The following is a 16,853-nucleotide window of genomic DNA, read 5'->3' on the forward strand; positions in this document are numbered from 1 at the left end:
GCAGTGAGACTGGTTAGATAATGCAAAAGTTGAAGGAAGTTCTTTGAGGCTCATTTCTCTGATCTTTGGCCCACATTCAACATGAGGAACAGTGAAAGTCAAATAAAGTCTCTCAATAAGGGAAAAGAAAATCCAATCAGAAGTAAAAGAGACGGAGTCTGAAGCAGAGAAGACAGAGGTCAGAGTGAACACTGGAATGGAACCTTTTGCTTTTATTTCATCGTCTCTGCAGAAGCTGCTGTTTATTCAGAGGCTGATGAAGCTGTTTTTATTTCAAATGAAAAGATGGAGAAGAATCAAACAGCAGATCAATCAGCTGCTGACAGGAGAACAAACACTGACCCTTTAAGTCTAAGACATAAGGAATAAATCCATGTTTCCTGTATCACAAATGCTTTATCTAAGGTATTTATGGGAGTGTTGACTCCTTATGGCTGCAGGTGCTGTAGTATACATTTCAGGGCCGGTCCAAGCCTCCATGGGGCCCGAAGCAAAATGTGATTTTGGGGCCCTCTGTTAGTGCCAATAATAATGATTATTGATCACTCACACACCTGCTATACTAAAGCTATTCTACTTATTCTACTCCGTCACAAATACAAATACACTTGTAAAACTAAACGTGAGAACTTTTTGTTTGACACCAGATTTGCAAACTTACAGAAAAATCTTTCAATTAATATTTGGTAAAATCAGCAACTCCCCCTACTGGTGACACAGAGAATCAATACATAAAACCAAACGGTTTATAAATAAAATATTAAGATACTAAGGTCTGAAAATCTAAAAATCTTTGGGGGGGATTAAAAATACACTCCTGTAATACAAATATTTGACTTTTATATGTAAAAAAAAACACAGCATTAAATAAAATAAACAAATACTTCAATAACACTGTAAATCAAAAGAAGCACCTGGAACAATATAATATAAAGTTAAATAATCACATCTGACAACGATGTAAAAACTGTGAAAAAGCTTTGGTTAAAATGGGGAGAAAAATTCTAAATAAACGACAGCAATCCAAACTTTTATTTTATTTTATTTTAATTTTTAGTTAATTGCTCTTGGGGGCCCTCTAGTGGTCACGGGGCCCTAAGCAGTGGCTTAATTCGCTTATGCCTTGGGCCAGGCCCTGATACATTTAGTATTTGAAAGATGCACTTACTCACAAAATGTGATGTGATTGAGACTCTAACACAGATGTCCATCCACCTCACCATCAAACCATCAAACCATCCATCCGTCAACACTTGTGCTTTAAAGGTCAAGCTGGAGAAGAAGAATCTACACCAGCATTAGTCTATTATATCTTAAGAATATCTTGGATTATCACACTGTTAGATGACCTTTTCTGACGAGAAAAACCACTCTCTCCTCGCACCAAAGTCCTCAGAGAAAATCGATGACTTTATATCAGAGCACACAGGATTTCCTGATCCACTGCTGCCTCTCAGACATGTTACTGTGTGATGCTGCTGTTTGAAATCCTTCGTTCGGGGCAAACAAAGTGACATGAATGCACCAAACGGGGCAGCAGCAGATCTGCAGCTCCAGTGTCGCACTGATGCTGATGTTCCCTGTGGACTTTGGTGTGTGAGACGTGAGACGACACAGTTTCCACAGCGAGACAAAGCAGCAAACATAGTTTTATGACATTGTAGATTTATGAGCCACCTGTCAAGTGGCTTTTATCACTTTTTTGGAAGTTTGTTGTTGTTTTTTTGCAAATGTCTCTGCTGTCAGTCGTAAGAGAGAGAGTTCATGTGTGTGTGTGGAGCTGGTTCTGTGAGTCAATAACTAATAAGTGTTGGATAACAAACACAAACACATCTGAAATGTCATATTTCTTTGCATTAGCAGCATCATATACAGGATATTGTATCATACTGTATCAGTTAATAATCAGAGTTCATTTCACTCCAGATGAGTTTCAATCCGTTATATTTAACCTCCCTTACTTTTATTATTTGCTTTTTCTATAAGTCATTAAACTGATAAAAATAAGATAAAAAACATTTAATTTGCCAATGAACGAATTTTAATATTAGGCAAACAATATTTCTGGCTAATTAACTATTTTAATTTAAGAACTGATTTAAGTGACACAATGTCCCTTGTGTTAGATTTATGAGCTGATTAATAACTGATTAAGTCTTACTTTATGTTGTTGTTTGTTATGATTTTGTCGTCTGAAAATGTGCTGAAAAGAGAATTATTATTCTTTTCACTCTGATTATTTAATGCACTGATGTGTTAATGTTAGGGACGAGCCAATGTGACGCTCATGATCAGTATAAAACTGTCTAATCTGATCAAATCCATAAATCCTATACATGACACAGTCGTAGAATTATAATTATTAGCAATACTTTTATGATAGAAACAGTGAGACATTCAGAGGTTTTTGTGTGTGTGTGTTTTACAGTTGTCCACCTTATTATTTACTAGAAGAATGTGGCCAAAAACAGTTACTACATTCAAATTCAAAATACCGAGGTCTTTTAGGTTTGGTTTTCTGACTTGACTGGTTCAACCCGTGGTTGCTCGGCAGCTGAGACTCTACTGACTGTAATGATTGGTAGACGGCGGGAGGTGGCGCCACATGACGCCAAAACATGATTTGCAGTCTGCAAAAGATTTGTTTTTAATGCAAATATTTAGTCTGTACTGTTGTTGTTGGTGAGTTCAGTTTGTTATATGAACATTATTCCTGAGTCTCTGTGACATATTAGGAGGATTTTATCATTTATTACATAATGCACCTTTAACTTTTCATATCAATCGATTTATTTCGCTTCATGTTTTTATTGTGAGCTGTACATAATTCCATCATCAAAACAAGCACTTTATTTTGAAATTCTGTGAAGTATCATCATTAATATCATGATGAAATATTGTGTCATAATTGTAAGGTCATTATTTCCTACATTTTATTTTCTAGATCAGCCCCCTCTCGACCAAACAAGACGCTCATTGGCCCCCGGTGAATTTGAGTTTAAACATCACTGGTTTAAAATCTCGAGTTTGTGATTTTGGTATGCTAAATGTACAGTTTCCTGAATTTAAAGGTGCATTATGTAATAAATGATAAAATCCTCCTAATATGTCACAGAGACTCAGGAATAATGTTCATATAACAAACTGAACTCACCAACAACAACAGTACAGACTAAATATTTTGCAGACTGAAAATCATGTTTATGTTTTGAAATCATGTTTTGGCGTCATGTGGCGCCACCTACCGCCATCTACCAATCATTGCAGTCAGTAGAGTCTCAGCTGCCGAGCAACCACGGGTTGAACCAGTTAGGTCAGAAAACCAAACCTAAAAGATATTTTGAATTTGAGTGTAGTAACTGTTTTTGGCCACATTCTTACATATGGCACCTTTAAAACAATGTAAGTCATAATATAACAATTATAGCAACAACAACAAAGTTTCCCTAAACCACAAGGACCCCCCACTGCTGGTGTGATGCACATCACAGCTGTTCTGAGTCAGGACTAAGTTGACCTGTTTGGCTCAGAGCAGTGAACCATGAAGCCTCTGTGTCGTCATTTTGGATCAATGTCCAGGCAGCAGGAGCACAAGGTCATGTGACCCAGCAAACTGGCACCGACCAGACAGTCGGCACCAGGTGGCCCAGCTGGAGAGAGGCTGGTGTGACCTGAGCCGGTGCCGCCTGGAGCTTTAAACCTGAGCGTTCATGGTGCTGGAGCTGCTGCTAATGCTTCCAGCTAATTGGGGACTGACAGAGCTGCCAGTTCTTCTCTGTGGGAAGAGCTTCCTGGCTGCTGTAACGTCGCCTCAAGTTGCCAGATGACGTCAGTGTGTGATTTGCCGCGTCCCTCAGCTCGGCTCAGAAAAGCAGAGGATGCTTGACTGAAGTGACAGTCGTTAGGTTGTAAAAACTGTGCTATTAAATGGTGATTGTGTACACAGGTATTTGCAGCAAACCTGAATGCAACTGGGGGCGTATGAGGGACTCACAGTTTGGAGAGAACATGGATTATTTTGATATGAACAGCACAGTAAACACTGTAGTAATAACAGTCTAACTTTATGATATAATTTAACCCTTTAAGGTACGACTCAACCATTTGGTTGAGCACACTTTAAGTCACTGTATCTCACTGAAAAATGCATTTTACATACATTTAATGTATGTCACTGAATGTTGTACTTTATGAATTATGCAAATTGGTAGAGGCCTGTATCTGAAATACTGTGCGTCTAATTTAAAAAAAAAATATATATATATATATACATATATATTTATATATATATACGTATATATATGTATACATGTATATATATATGTATATATATATATATATTATTCTTTTTTAAACATATATGGAAGCAATAATTTGCGTACCCTTTTGCGTACCTTAAAGGGTTAAAGTTCTCCACATACACCAATGTGTAGGTGTTGTGACATGATCAATAAGGTATAGGGGTAAATAAATAAAAAATGGATTTAAATATATATAACTTAATTTCACATTTAATTAGGTTTTTAAAGTTTTAATCATTTGGCCTTTAACTACTATTTGAATTAAACCACTAACATTTTACAGCATTACGGGGGTAAAATGGAAAGCGCCTAAACACAGAGACATACTTTAAATAAACAGCCACATATATGATCAGCTTTAACTATCACGTTATTGTTCCAGTTGTGCAGTGAAAACGTGAGATTAGTTTATAAGTTATAGCTTTTTGTTTGTTTTTGTGCTTCTGTGATATTAATCTTAAGGTCGAGTTACTTCTTTTGAGGAAAGTTCACCAGCTTTACCTCAGTGAAGAAGTCTGTGGGAGACACAGAGGAGACTTAGATTTACGATTAATAATAAAAATGTGTTGCGAGTGTAATTTTCCCGTTAACCCAGCGTCACCTTTAAAGAATAACACACAGTGTTGTGTAACAGTCTTGTGTAAACTCTGCTGCTGCAGCTGTGAGAGAGAGAGAGAGAGAGAGAGAGAGAGAGAGAGAGTCCAGCTCAGCCTGAAGCTGAAGCTCCTGTTTCTCTGGATTACATCAGGACTTTTCTCTCAGGTGAACAGACGCTCGTCTCAGAGCTGGAGGTCAAATCACTGAGTTACTGGAAAAGTGCGGCGCTTTAAAATAAACACATTCATTTCACAATTCATTTCACAATTCAAACCATTGTCAGGCCACAGCATAGTTCCTCATGCAGAGCAGGTGAGAGGATGAACGTGTGGCCTGACGACTTCATCCACTAAGTACAAATATTAGTACAATTATGAACTGAAGAAGCATTTAAAGACCACACATCAGCAGCGACTCGTGCTCATTATTCACCTGATCGACTTTAGCACCACCTAGTGCTCACCTCAGAGAACTGACTCTGAATATTTGCCTTACAGCAGTGAATTGAAACACAGATTAAAATACATTTTCTTCTACTGAAAACTTTGAAAATTCTGTATTGCAGTTCATTTTAATGCAAACATAGCTCGAGTTTGCACTTAATGCTGCGTCACCATCATGCTACACTGTGGTTTGGTACAGAACGATACAGAATGGTAAAGTCTTGAGTTAACCTTGTGTTTCGACTGAGAATGGTACTTTTACTTGGAAGGCGGTGTATGAGCTGCAATAGTGAGAGACATAGCCAACAACAAACTACGACATTGAACGCAACACAACAAACAACAAAGGAGGAAATCCAGCAGCTCGGTTTGTGTCTGCACGTCTCAACAAGACATCACAGTGTATAAGAACAGACTGTGTACCTTTGCTACTATTATTCCTGATGGAAACAACCAAACTAAACTGTTCCACTGGATGGAAACACGGCTTAAGTCACACATGCGTGTCCGTGGTTCCTAAACTGAGGCTCAGTGTCAGTCTGGTTCACGATTGCAAACCAATTAGTGCTGTCAAAACACTTTTTTTTTAACTTCATTAAAACGTTTTGTTTTAACTTCCTTAGGCGACTGAGTGTTGACCCACAATGGTGGAGCTGTAGGGTAAAAAAAAACTGCCAAAGTGCTCATTAGTCTACGATAGTCTGTATTTGTTAAGTATCTGTTTCCTGATATGTTTTTATACAGTTTAAACTCTTTTTTTGCTTAAAAACACAGACAAAAAGACAGAAAAAATGGGAGCTAGATTGTCGTTGAATGGAAAACTGGCACAAATGAGCATTTAAGAGGGTCAAAATATATCACCGTCCTTCCACGTGCAATACAATAATCAATACACCAGAGCAAATATCAATATTTTACTGAATTAATAAAGCAATGCTGCTCACATGAATGTGGGACATTTGAGTTTACAGCAGGATAATGAAAGCAGACAGAGCTACGTTAAGAGAAGCTCCATCTACGTTCAATACGTAGACTTTCTGCACTTTGTTGAAAAATCCAGCACTTTTATCTTTTCACCGACGTTTCTTTTATTTCGGTTACACAGATATCGATGCTGAATCGATGTACGATCGTCTTGCAATATATTGATTATCACAGAATCGATGTGTCGCGATGTTATTGGAACGTGGACCATGTGTCTAAGTACTCCAAGTATCTATGTACTAAGACACAACAATTCATTATCAGCAACTTTACCCTTGAGAAGAACGATTGTGTGACAATAATTATGGATTATTATTCAATCTTCAATTATTCAATCGATTAAAAGGCCTTAATTTGCTCTGTTTTTGTTCTATTAGTGTGTTTTTCTGTTTGTGTGAATGCAAAAATGCTCCATGACTGAACCAACGCTTAATCATAAATATGCTGTGAAACCATACAGTCTGAATTTAAATCTGCTGACTCGGTTTAGCTTAATTCACACAGGAATTCAGTGATTTTACATTTAAACATGAATTATTATTGTCAGTTTGTCCCATCACGAGTATCTGCACATGCAGAATGTCTCTCTGTCACAGACGCCTGTGAACACTGACCTGACAGATTATTCTCTCACAGCATAAGTCAGTTCAGACGATAGAATGTGGTAATAATTGTTGTTTTCAGATCTCATGTTTGATGAACACAGAGCAGCTCAAACAGACTCTGGTGAATGAGAATAAACGTCCTTGACACAATAACACACCATCATATTATTATACACTGTGTTTATTCATCTTAAACATTTTCATTCCACATCTTTGTATAGCTGTGCTGTGTGTTATCGTATACTGTATATTGAATATTTATTTATTTTATTATTTTATTCTCTATTTGTTATATTCGTTTATAGCTGTGGTGTATATCTATCTATCTATCTATCTATCTATCTAAGCAGCTCCATGTTTCTTGTGCTGAAGATTATTTAACTCCATTAAAGTTCTTATCTTTCACACCAATTATCATGACAATATTTGGACATTAAACCCTAATAAATAAAGTTATTAAAGTAGTGACCGACGAACTGAAAACCTAAATGAATTAGGTTATTTCAAACTGACCAGAGCAAATTTATCTTAATATAAACGTCTGACTTCAGTTTAAATTAACTTAATAAAATGTCATTTAAGGACATTTTTCAGTGTTTGCCAAAGTTAAACCTTAAAGTCACATGGAAGTGTTAGCTTTAAGTTCAACCACATTTTAAATGTACAGATGCTGCAGCGCGAGGACAGAAATGACTTTGACTGGACGATCCGTGCAGAGGAGAATAAAACTCAGTGTTTGATAGAGAGGAAAGTGATGCATGGAAATGAACAAATGTCCAAATCAAAGTCATTGCAGAGGCTGAAGCTCAGAGAGACTCTTACCTGTTCATGTCCCGCTCCCTTCACGCACCTCAACGCCCTTTTAAACCATGTGCGGCTCCAAAGCTGCTGCTGCTACAATCCAGGCGTGAGTCTGTGCCGTGGAGACATTTGCGTCCTGAGCAAACCCAAAAAAAGAAGCCGTGGATTTTTGTTTGGATGAAATCAAGCAGCCTCAGATATCACTCACGACTCTTCTCCTCCTCTTCCTCCTAACGTGGGCATGTCATCCGCCCACCGCACAGAGAGGGACAGATCCCCGCGTGCACCGCGTCCAAACCCCGGCTCTTTCCTCCGGAGCCAACACGAGCCGCTTCTGGACGCGTCAGTATCTGCGTCTGAGTGTGTCCGTGTCAGACAGTGAGTCAGTCACACACACACACACATACACACACACACACTCTCACACACACTCTCTCGCTCCTCATCAGTCACTTCAGCCTCAGCTCTTTGCTCCGCCGCGTCTCTCCTCGCTCTGACAGCTGCGCTCTGCGCGCAACAACTTTTTATGGAGAGTCCGGAGCGCAACGCCGCGCGCCGCGACGCACCGCACCGCACCGCGCACCGCGCGTCGCCGCTTCATCTCCAGCTACCGGAGTACAGTCATCCCACAAAATTAACTGTATGGAAAACTTTAAGAAAATAGAAAATAAATAAAGGAATAAATCTGTCCTTCAAAGGTGGCCCCTAACAGTTTGTGGCTCAGGTGCCCACCTAAGGTCCAGCTGTGTCCGCCCATGTCACGTGGTTCAGTTTGGGCAGTTGAAACGGTAACAGCAATGTTTTAGTATTAATATGGTACCTGTGTACTTATCAATATGATAATGATAGATATGATAGTGTTATAATAAGGAGTTTATAATACAGAGATATTTACAACCTAACTGTAAGTGTGTGTGTGTGTGTGTGTGTGTGTGTGTGTGTGTGTGTGTGTGTGTGTGTGTGTGTGTGTGTGTGTGTGTGTGTGTGTGTGTTTGTGTGTGTACTTGCGGCATACTGAGGACCAGTGAGGGTTTTTAACCAACAAAGTGAGGTCATTTTTACGGAGTGAGGACATTTTTGGCCGGTCCTCACTTTGTATTCATTTAAATCACTTCCTTAGGTTGATATAACATGTAAATGCATAAATTGTCATTTTGGACGACATGATGTTTTTGTCAAATTTTGGACCAAAATTGTGTGCGTGTGTGTGTGTGTTTATCTCCACAGTAAAAAACACATTAAAGTGATGATGAAAGGCTGTTTCTGTGGCTCAGTAAATAAATCAGTTGCTCTGTGTGATAACATGTGATTATATTATTACAGTGTGATGTTTATCACACAGCATCGTCCACAGCTGCCTCCAGATTACGTCCCCGTGTTAACATTGTATTGCACTGATAAGGAATCTCATTACCAAGCTTTACGCTGGACATTACTCAGGAAAATAGCACAGTATTACTGACGACTGTGTTGCATTATTAAAATATACTAGCACTGTTATGACCGAGCCCTTACCTGGAACTGCCTTATTACCATGTTACTGAATCATGATGATTATAGTGAGATCTTATAGTTGGTGATAATTCAGATTATTTGACTTATAAAATATGTCCCAAATACTTCATGTACTGTTAGGAGTAAATAACAGCATCCATACACAGTCCTCTCCTCTAAAAGTTGTGAAATACTGCCATCAAGTGGCTACTTTGTGTATTTCTTCATCCATATCATGATCCACCAGACGATTATCTTAAAAATGTGTGACATCTGTCGTCGAGTGTAATAAGAGAATCCAGTTTGATCAAAAATGTTTATTCCGTGGTGAAAACATTTCCGTCACACACACACACACACACACGCGCACACGATTTCTCTTTTTACAAAATTTCCGTAGTATAATGCGAGCGAAGAGACGAGAAACAAATTAGAAAAGTGACGTTGACGCACAGAGTGATTGGCTTTTGCAGTTCATTCAGAAAGTCCCATCAGGAAAATCAAAACTACTGATGCTTGTTTTTTTTTTTTTTGTTTAAACAGAAAATGATCATCCTAAGGCAATTTCAGGAGAGAGCAGATATCGTAGCGTCTCCGTAAAGGACCGGCACGAGAAAAACGTCCGCGCTCCACAGTCGACGTCGATTGTTCAAGCTGCGTCTGAAGGCATCAGCGGCTGTAGTAGTTTCCCCTTCACCAGCTCAACATTCCTCCTTAATGTAGATTTGTTCATCCGTGTCAGACTCCAGGTGCTCCAGCCGCTCCGTCTGTCCGTTCATGATCTCGTCCGGGGTTTTCATGAACCTGGTGAACGTTGACGAGGAGGAAACAGCCGTGTTTGAGCTTTTATTCACTTTTATTCACTTTTATTCACTTTTATTCAGTGCCTACATGTACGTGGTCATACCTGAACAGAAGTCTTTGGCCAGGCTCTTTCCTGATGATGTTCAGTTTGTAGTAGTGTCTCAGTGCTCGCGACATCTTCTCGTACGTCATGTTTGTCCTGTTCTGTAACACAAGAAAGGCCAATAGTGTCATTAATAATGATAATAAGAAGAATTATTATTGTTTTTAAGATAAGATGCCTTTATTGAAAGTGCTACTGCCTATCACAGATGGTAAAGGATATAAATGAAGTGAACTGTGAGTCCAAAACTCTATAGAAAATAGACGGTTACAGAGTCACTGAGTGTGTGTTTGATGAGAGTCTGAACGGCTTTAGGGGGAAAAAGACTCAAAAAGTTCTAGATAGAGGTGATCAGGATGGGAGGAGCCTTTAATAATGGACTTTGCTCTTTCCGTGGGGGAAATCGCTTCAGCAACATTTTAAGAGAGTTCAGAAAACAAAATACTAAGAATTCAGAAAAAGCAGTAGGAGCAGTGATGTCCAGGCTGCATGTGCACTAACCTAACCTTCTGGTTGTAAGAATAACTACGAGCGCTCGTCATGAAAAGTGATGAAAGTCATGTCCTTCTGTTTATGTTAAAGCTTTCAAAAAGTTGCATTTTAAAGTAGTTTTCCTGCCATTTTAATGTTAACTTTGTCTGAGCGCCGAGGCCGCATGTTTTGACGTGGAGAAAAACCTTTCGGAAACTTTGAATCATTGACTTGTCTAGAACATATGGACCGAGTTTGACGCGGCTAGCTCAAACGTGCTAGGACGAGTCCGTTCAAATGCGCACACTAGCTTTTCCAAAATGGCTGACTTCTGGGTGGTCGGAGCTAATTGAAGTACATTAGAAATTTGTTTGGAATCATGAGCGCAACAAGGGTTTGGTTAGATTAGAAAAAAATAAAAAATTTAGCAGTTAACACCATTTTGGCCACTTTTCTCTCCTGTCAAAAGTTCCCCAAAAATTCCTTAAGAGACTTTGGTGTAAACCCAGTACACTTAGCACATTTCATCCCGATCTGACAACTTTTGTCTGACCATGACCGACTTCTGTGGGCGCCATCACGTACACTATCACGTACACTATCACGTACACTATCACGTACACTATCACGTACACTATCACGTACACTATCACGTACACTACGTTCATGCTCAGGCCTTAACAACGATACTATCTTACAAAAGTTACAGCTACAAAAGCTACAGTTACGGGTGTTTTGATCACATTGGAGGAAAGTTTGAAATACAGTGAGGTTAATGGTAAAACACGTTTTTAAAACCTTTCATTTTACATAATGGTTCAATTAATTTAAAAAATGAAATTAAGATAAATCCATGAAGACATAACTTCTAGTGTCGGCCACATGGGGGCAGCACAGACACAATGACATAATTGCCCTTTTGAGTCGATCCATGAGGGAAAACAGTTGGCTGTCAGTGGGGCTGCACTCATGCAGCGATTCAGGAGCTTCGTCTGAACGATGGAGGTTCAAAATGTATTTCACAGACCACAAAGAGCAGTTTGAGCGACTTATTTGGCCTGTGCATCAAAAGACTACGTTCTAATAAGCTACACAGACGAACCCACATGAACTATATGTGTGTGTGGAAAAAGACTCGGCTCATACAGGCATCTACACACTCCATGTGTTCAGTTAAACAGGCTTTGTGGTGGATCCCATGTTTTTTTTTAAATGAGCCCTGATTTTAAGTTATTGCTGCTATAAAAACCCTCATTGACTGTGACAAAGCGTCTTTGTTCACCTTGTGGTTTCCCCAGAGTCTTGCCAGGCCGTTGGGGTCCATGATGCGGAAGACTTTGTTCTCTGGATCCTCCCAGCGGATGTAGTTCTCGTACCTGCTGTCTGACAGGAGCTGGTAGACGTAATCCCACAGCAGCCTGCAGTCTGCACAGACACAGCAAACACTGGTGAGTGCAACAGTTGGCATTGAAAGTGAATTCTGAGCTTCTGTCGAGAGGTTTCCATTCAAATGTATTGGAAATTTCAACAAAATTTCAAAGATTTGGTAAAAGAAAATGTTCAATCGTGTTTTTATCCACTGCTGCAAATTGAAAATTTAAATCTTTGAACTAGAAATTTGAACTTTCTGGATTTCTAATCGCATGTTTTATGCACAAATCAAAGATGCACTTTTTAATTTAACAATTTCACAATCAATCACAATGACTTTAAAGGTCAAGTATGTAAAAATAAATCTATCTATCTAGCTACGGTGGCCTTCACATACCAGAAAGCATATAATCACTCTTTTACAACTCTTCCTACATCTTCTTCACGGGTTTATACATCAGGTTAATTTATTATTATAAGGATTTGTGTTATTAATTTTACAACCATTATACAAACAAACTGCTTACGAATAATTAATTCCATTCCTGCCAATTAACGTCGACCTCGTCAGGACTAAATCTCACCTGCTATCCGCCCTATGGGCATCTGCTGCTCTTCTGGAGGAGACACTGGCATGATGACATGGTTCCTGTAGAGCGCCTCCTCCTGCTGCAGCAGGTGTTGCTGCTGCTGATGCTGGGTCAGATGTATTTGATGATGGTGGCCGTGAACTTTACTCTCGCGCCCGTTCTCCAGCGTGGCCTGGGACAAAGGTCCACCGCGGCTGTTCCTAAAGTCCATGCCGGCAGCGCCACCGCTCCTGCTCGGGCTGAGCATCAGAGGGTTCATTATAGTGCTGGGCATGAGCTGGATGACGCGAGGAGGGCCCGCCTCCTGGCCGCCAGGGCTGCCCGGGCACGGGGGCTCGCGGGGCGTCGTGCAACGCCCGTTGGGTGCGGCCGGGGACACCGACAGAGGGTACATCTCTTCAGGCAGGTGGTGGTTGCTGTCGGGGAGCTGGGAGAAGGTCTGGAGGGGGTCCTCGTTGGTGGGGCGAGGATTGTTCGGCTCCAGGGCGGAGCGACGCGGGGCCGGGTGGTGGGGCGAGCGGGAGCGGTGCCGCAGCTCAATGGTCGGTGGATGCTGGGGGAGCGGCTCTGTACCACGTGGCCCTCGTCGTACCGTTTCTGAGAAAACAGAGGAGACGCAATGCGTCGTGAAGCGATTTTAGATGATTTTATCATCGCATCAGACATCAGTTAACCTCTTCTTCACGTTTGCCCCAATCTGCTTCATTTCAGCACAGCTCATGTCCACATGTTGTTTCATGACCTCCATGTGTTTTTAAGCTCCTACTGCATATTTTAAAGGTGATATTTGCTTTAAAATGCAATATTTTTTTAGGTGAGAGAAAAAAATCCCTCAGTTATGCTGTGTTCCATGTACATTTACTCTGACACAGTGGCATCTACAGTGAAACTTACACCTCTGGTGGAATCTCACAAGTGTTATCTTCATCTTGATACTAAGATAATCCACATAATAGTTTCTCAAACACTTTTTTTGGCTAATCTGTGTGTTTTGGATCTAGGAAATGGATCCTGACATTTAACAGACTCCTTTCACTGACCGTCTGATTGACAGATGATCTTTGCTGCAGAGCTATAATTAAAATCAATTAAAATCTTGCCAAAGTGTTTGGTTTCACAGTCTGGATGTGCAACATTTTTCAGTTTGCCGTGCAGGTGTCACCAGTAAACACAGACAGTCACGTGAGAGTCTGAAGCCTGTCTGTCCTCACTGCTGTTAACAGTGAAAAAGGCCAGAACGTGCAACATTCTTTTAAGACGATTAGTGTAAGAGTACATGAAAGGACCACTAGGTGTCACTAAAGTCATATAATATGGCTGAGCATCCTGACGTTTAACAACATTTGGTTCAACTTCTCTGATTCGTAACGTAGTTTGAGTTGTGAGTTATTCTGATTCAAATGCAACAGAAGAAACCACAAAGTAATAAGTACCTGATTGAAGACATGTCACAATACATGTGTGTGCTGTTACTGACAATAAAAGAGCATTTCCTGGTTGAACAGGTTCTTACAGTCAACACCACGTCTCTGAAATTATAGCTCTGTCTAACTTCATAGCTGTTATGTCACATTTCCTCAAATCAGTGCCAGGAACCAGGTATCACAGTTACTTCCTTCATGACAACAAACAAGAGGTCGATCAGTCTCTGAGAACAGAAACCAAAGAAGAATTCTGCAGTTTCACCTGAGATGAAAGAGTGTGTTTTCAATGACCATAATGTTTCTGTAGCTTCATCACAAAATACCCTTTACTTTTAATATTCCTAAAAATGTTTTGAATCCCCATTTTAATGTATTATTTACCATTTTGTGAAGAAAATGTTTCTATTAAATTATGAGGATTTCCTTATACAGCAAAGATTTTAACTTTATTCAAATTGGCTAGCCTTTTAGCGAGCTAATGCGAGTTAGCTAGACAATGTCACAGTTGTTCTCCATTGTTTGTGTTCCAAACTTAGTCATGTAGCTTGAGCTGAGACTTAAAACATAATTACAGAACCTTACAATTCCTCAGTGAAACCTGAACTAAACTGTGGTAGTGGACATATGAATTTTGGCTAGCTACTTAGCTTACCAGTAGCTAGCTAGCTCAGTGAATAATGAGAATGCCTCAATTAAATGCTTTTTTCCCCCCAGTTTCATAAAATGTTGATAAATATAAATGTTGATGACCATAATCATTATTTAATATGAGATACTGTAAATAAGGAGCTATATTGTTAGAATGTACGTCAATTATGAGAGATTTGGGAAATACCTTCATTAGCTTCTATGTTAGTTTAGGTCAGTCATTCCTGAAGACTTGCAGTATTACATTTCAGATTAATGTGTACAGGCTCCATTATTCTTATGACCATTACAGTCTTGATTTATATTATGAATTGGGTCCCAATAGTATCAAGTGAAGGCCTAATGAGTTTGTGTAGTTTCTAGTTTCTGGACGAACCTTCCAGCTTCAGGTGCTGTGCAGCACCTTCAGGCAGCGAGTGGAAGGAGTTCCCTGGAAAGTATGCAGATGGGTAGAGCACATGGGGCTTCCTCTGCTTCAGGATGTGCTGCAGCAGCTCATAAAGGACGTCCCCTGCAGAGATACAAAGGTCAGAGGTCAGCGTACGTCGCCCCGGTAGCATTTCACTCCAGCGTTAAAAGGAAGAAAATCAGTGATGACGTCAACAGACACTTTAGGTTCTACTTCTTCTTCTTCTTCTTCTACTTCTTCTTCTTCTCTTTGCTTTCCAGGCAGAAGAGCATCTTGAGCAATAATGGAAGAGTCAGTGAGGACGTAGACGTTTCCTTGGTGTTCACCCCTCATGACCCACTCAGTGACCGGACTGTACCAACTAAGGGTTTTTCCTTCACGTTAACTTTCAAATGACGATTATTAACATTCTGTTTCATCCAAATGATGCAAACGTCTTAAAGAGAAAGTCTCCTACGTCGGAAAATCACTGAAAAACAGCTTTTATACATGCACCAGTCTATTCCCCAGAAAACATGGGACAACTGTGTGGACACAAGCAAACGGGCCACAGCTCTATGCAGAGAACTCTCCTTTAAGTGGTTTTACAGCCGTGGTGACACCAGGCAGAAAACCTGAGCAGGAAGTTCACTGAATGATTAACAGCTGTTTGTTTTGCCTCGACACCAACGACGACTAAAACACTGACGCGGTTAAGAAACAACCATGAGACGTAGATTTGAACAAAGGCCGTCGTCTCCCTCGCTCTGTCTTTCCCTTTCTTCAGCACTTACCATAACAAGGAAATGATTCTTAGGGAGAACACACGCCTCTTTCAGTTCTCACTTTGTGTTGTGTGGTATTAAGTTGCAGAGAAGGGAAAATTCCTACTTCCTGGTGCACGAAAGTTTACTTTGATTTCAAAAAAATATATATATTCGCTTTCAATTTTCCTTCGTGTCTGTGAATCTGTAAATTATGTTAAATTTGATGAAACGCAGGAAATACGAGGAAAGTAATTCTTGTCCCATTATGTTGAAGTTTTATATTAAAAAAACTGCCTTCAACTTTAAAACATCCCATGAAACACGTTCATGTCAAAACATGTCGCAGATAATTGGTGAGGTGAAGGTGGATAAGAGAAGGAAAAAAACCTTTCTGTATTCGAAGTATTACTACAAAAACATGCTCCAAGGAAAACTCTAATGTCTAATTTAAGTATTCATGTAGAAGTATAACTACACAGAAAAGCATTCATCAGTTATATAGTGTAGTATAAACACAGACGGAAATGTGGTATTTCATGACTACTGTTTTATAAAGAAAAACATGCTCTGTTTAAAGTATTACTACAAAACATTTGCAAGTAAAACTACTAAGAATAGTGAGTGTTACTGTAATATAAAAGAACTACAAAGAAAACCATAGTCTGTAAGGATAACTGCAAAGTATCTCCAAAACAATACTCCAAGTATAAACACAAAGCATTTGAAGTATTACTACAATGAAAAACATGTTCTAAGGATAAGTGCAAAGAAAAGTGTGGTCTATTAGAAGTATTACTACAATTAAAAAAACTATTCAGTATCTATACAATGTAAATGTGGTCTTCTATGATACTGTATTTTAAGGATAGCTCCAAACATGAAAAGCAGGGTCTATTTCAATGCAATGGAATATTTGAAGTACAACTACAACGTCTACTGCTGCAGAGGAAAGTGTGGTTGACAGACTGATGTGATCCTGACAATGACTCAGAGGAGGAAACGAACACTTTACCAGAACATCTAAACGCTCTCTTCCCTAAAACCATGTTTTCGTTGGTGTCG

The 16,853-nt window shown here is 39.6% G+C and overlaps 1 protein-coding gene across 1 annotated transcript in view; it reads right to left on the minus strand.

Moving 5' to 3' along the window:
• Positions 1-9,600: 9,600 nt before the first annotated feature.
• The window catches only part of etv6 (ETS variant transcription factor 6), a 31,503-nt gene continuing 24,250 nt past the window's right edge, over positions 9,601-16,853 (minus strand). The window contains exons 4-8 of the mRNA XM_083903199.1: positions 15,013-15,147; positions 12,559-13,161; positions 11,886-12,028; positions 10,133-10,233; positions 9,601-10,029 (exon numbers count right to left, since the gene is read on the minus strand). Coding sequence (XP_083759325.1) covers positions 9,927-10,029; positions 10,133-10,233; positions 11,886-12,028; positions 12,559-13,161; positions 15,013-15,147 — 1,085 coding nt within the window. The 3' untranslated portion in view covers positions 9,601-9,926. The remainder of the gene's footprint in view (positions 10,030-10,132; positions 10,234-11,885; positions 12,029-12,558; positions 13,162-15,012; positions 15,148-16,853) is intronic.

The sequence above is a fragment of the Microchirus variegatus genome (assembly GCF_963457635.1).
Source record: "Microchirus variegatus genome assembly, chromosome: 16".
NCBI classification, from domain to species: domain Eukaryota; kingdom Metazoa; phylum Chordata; class Actinopteri; order Pleuronectiformes; family Soleidae; genus Microchirus; species Microchirus variegatus.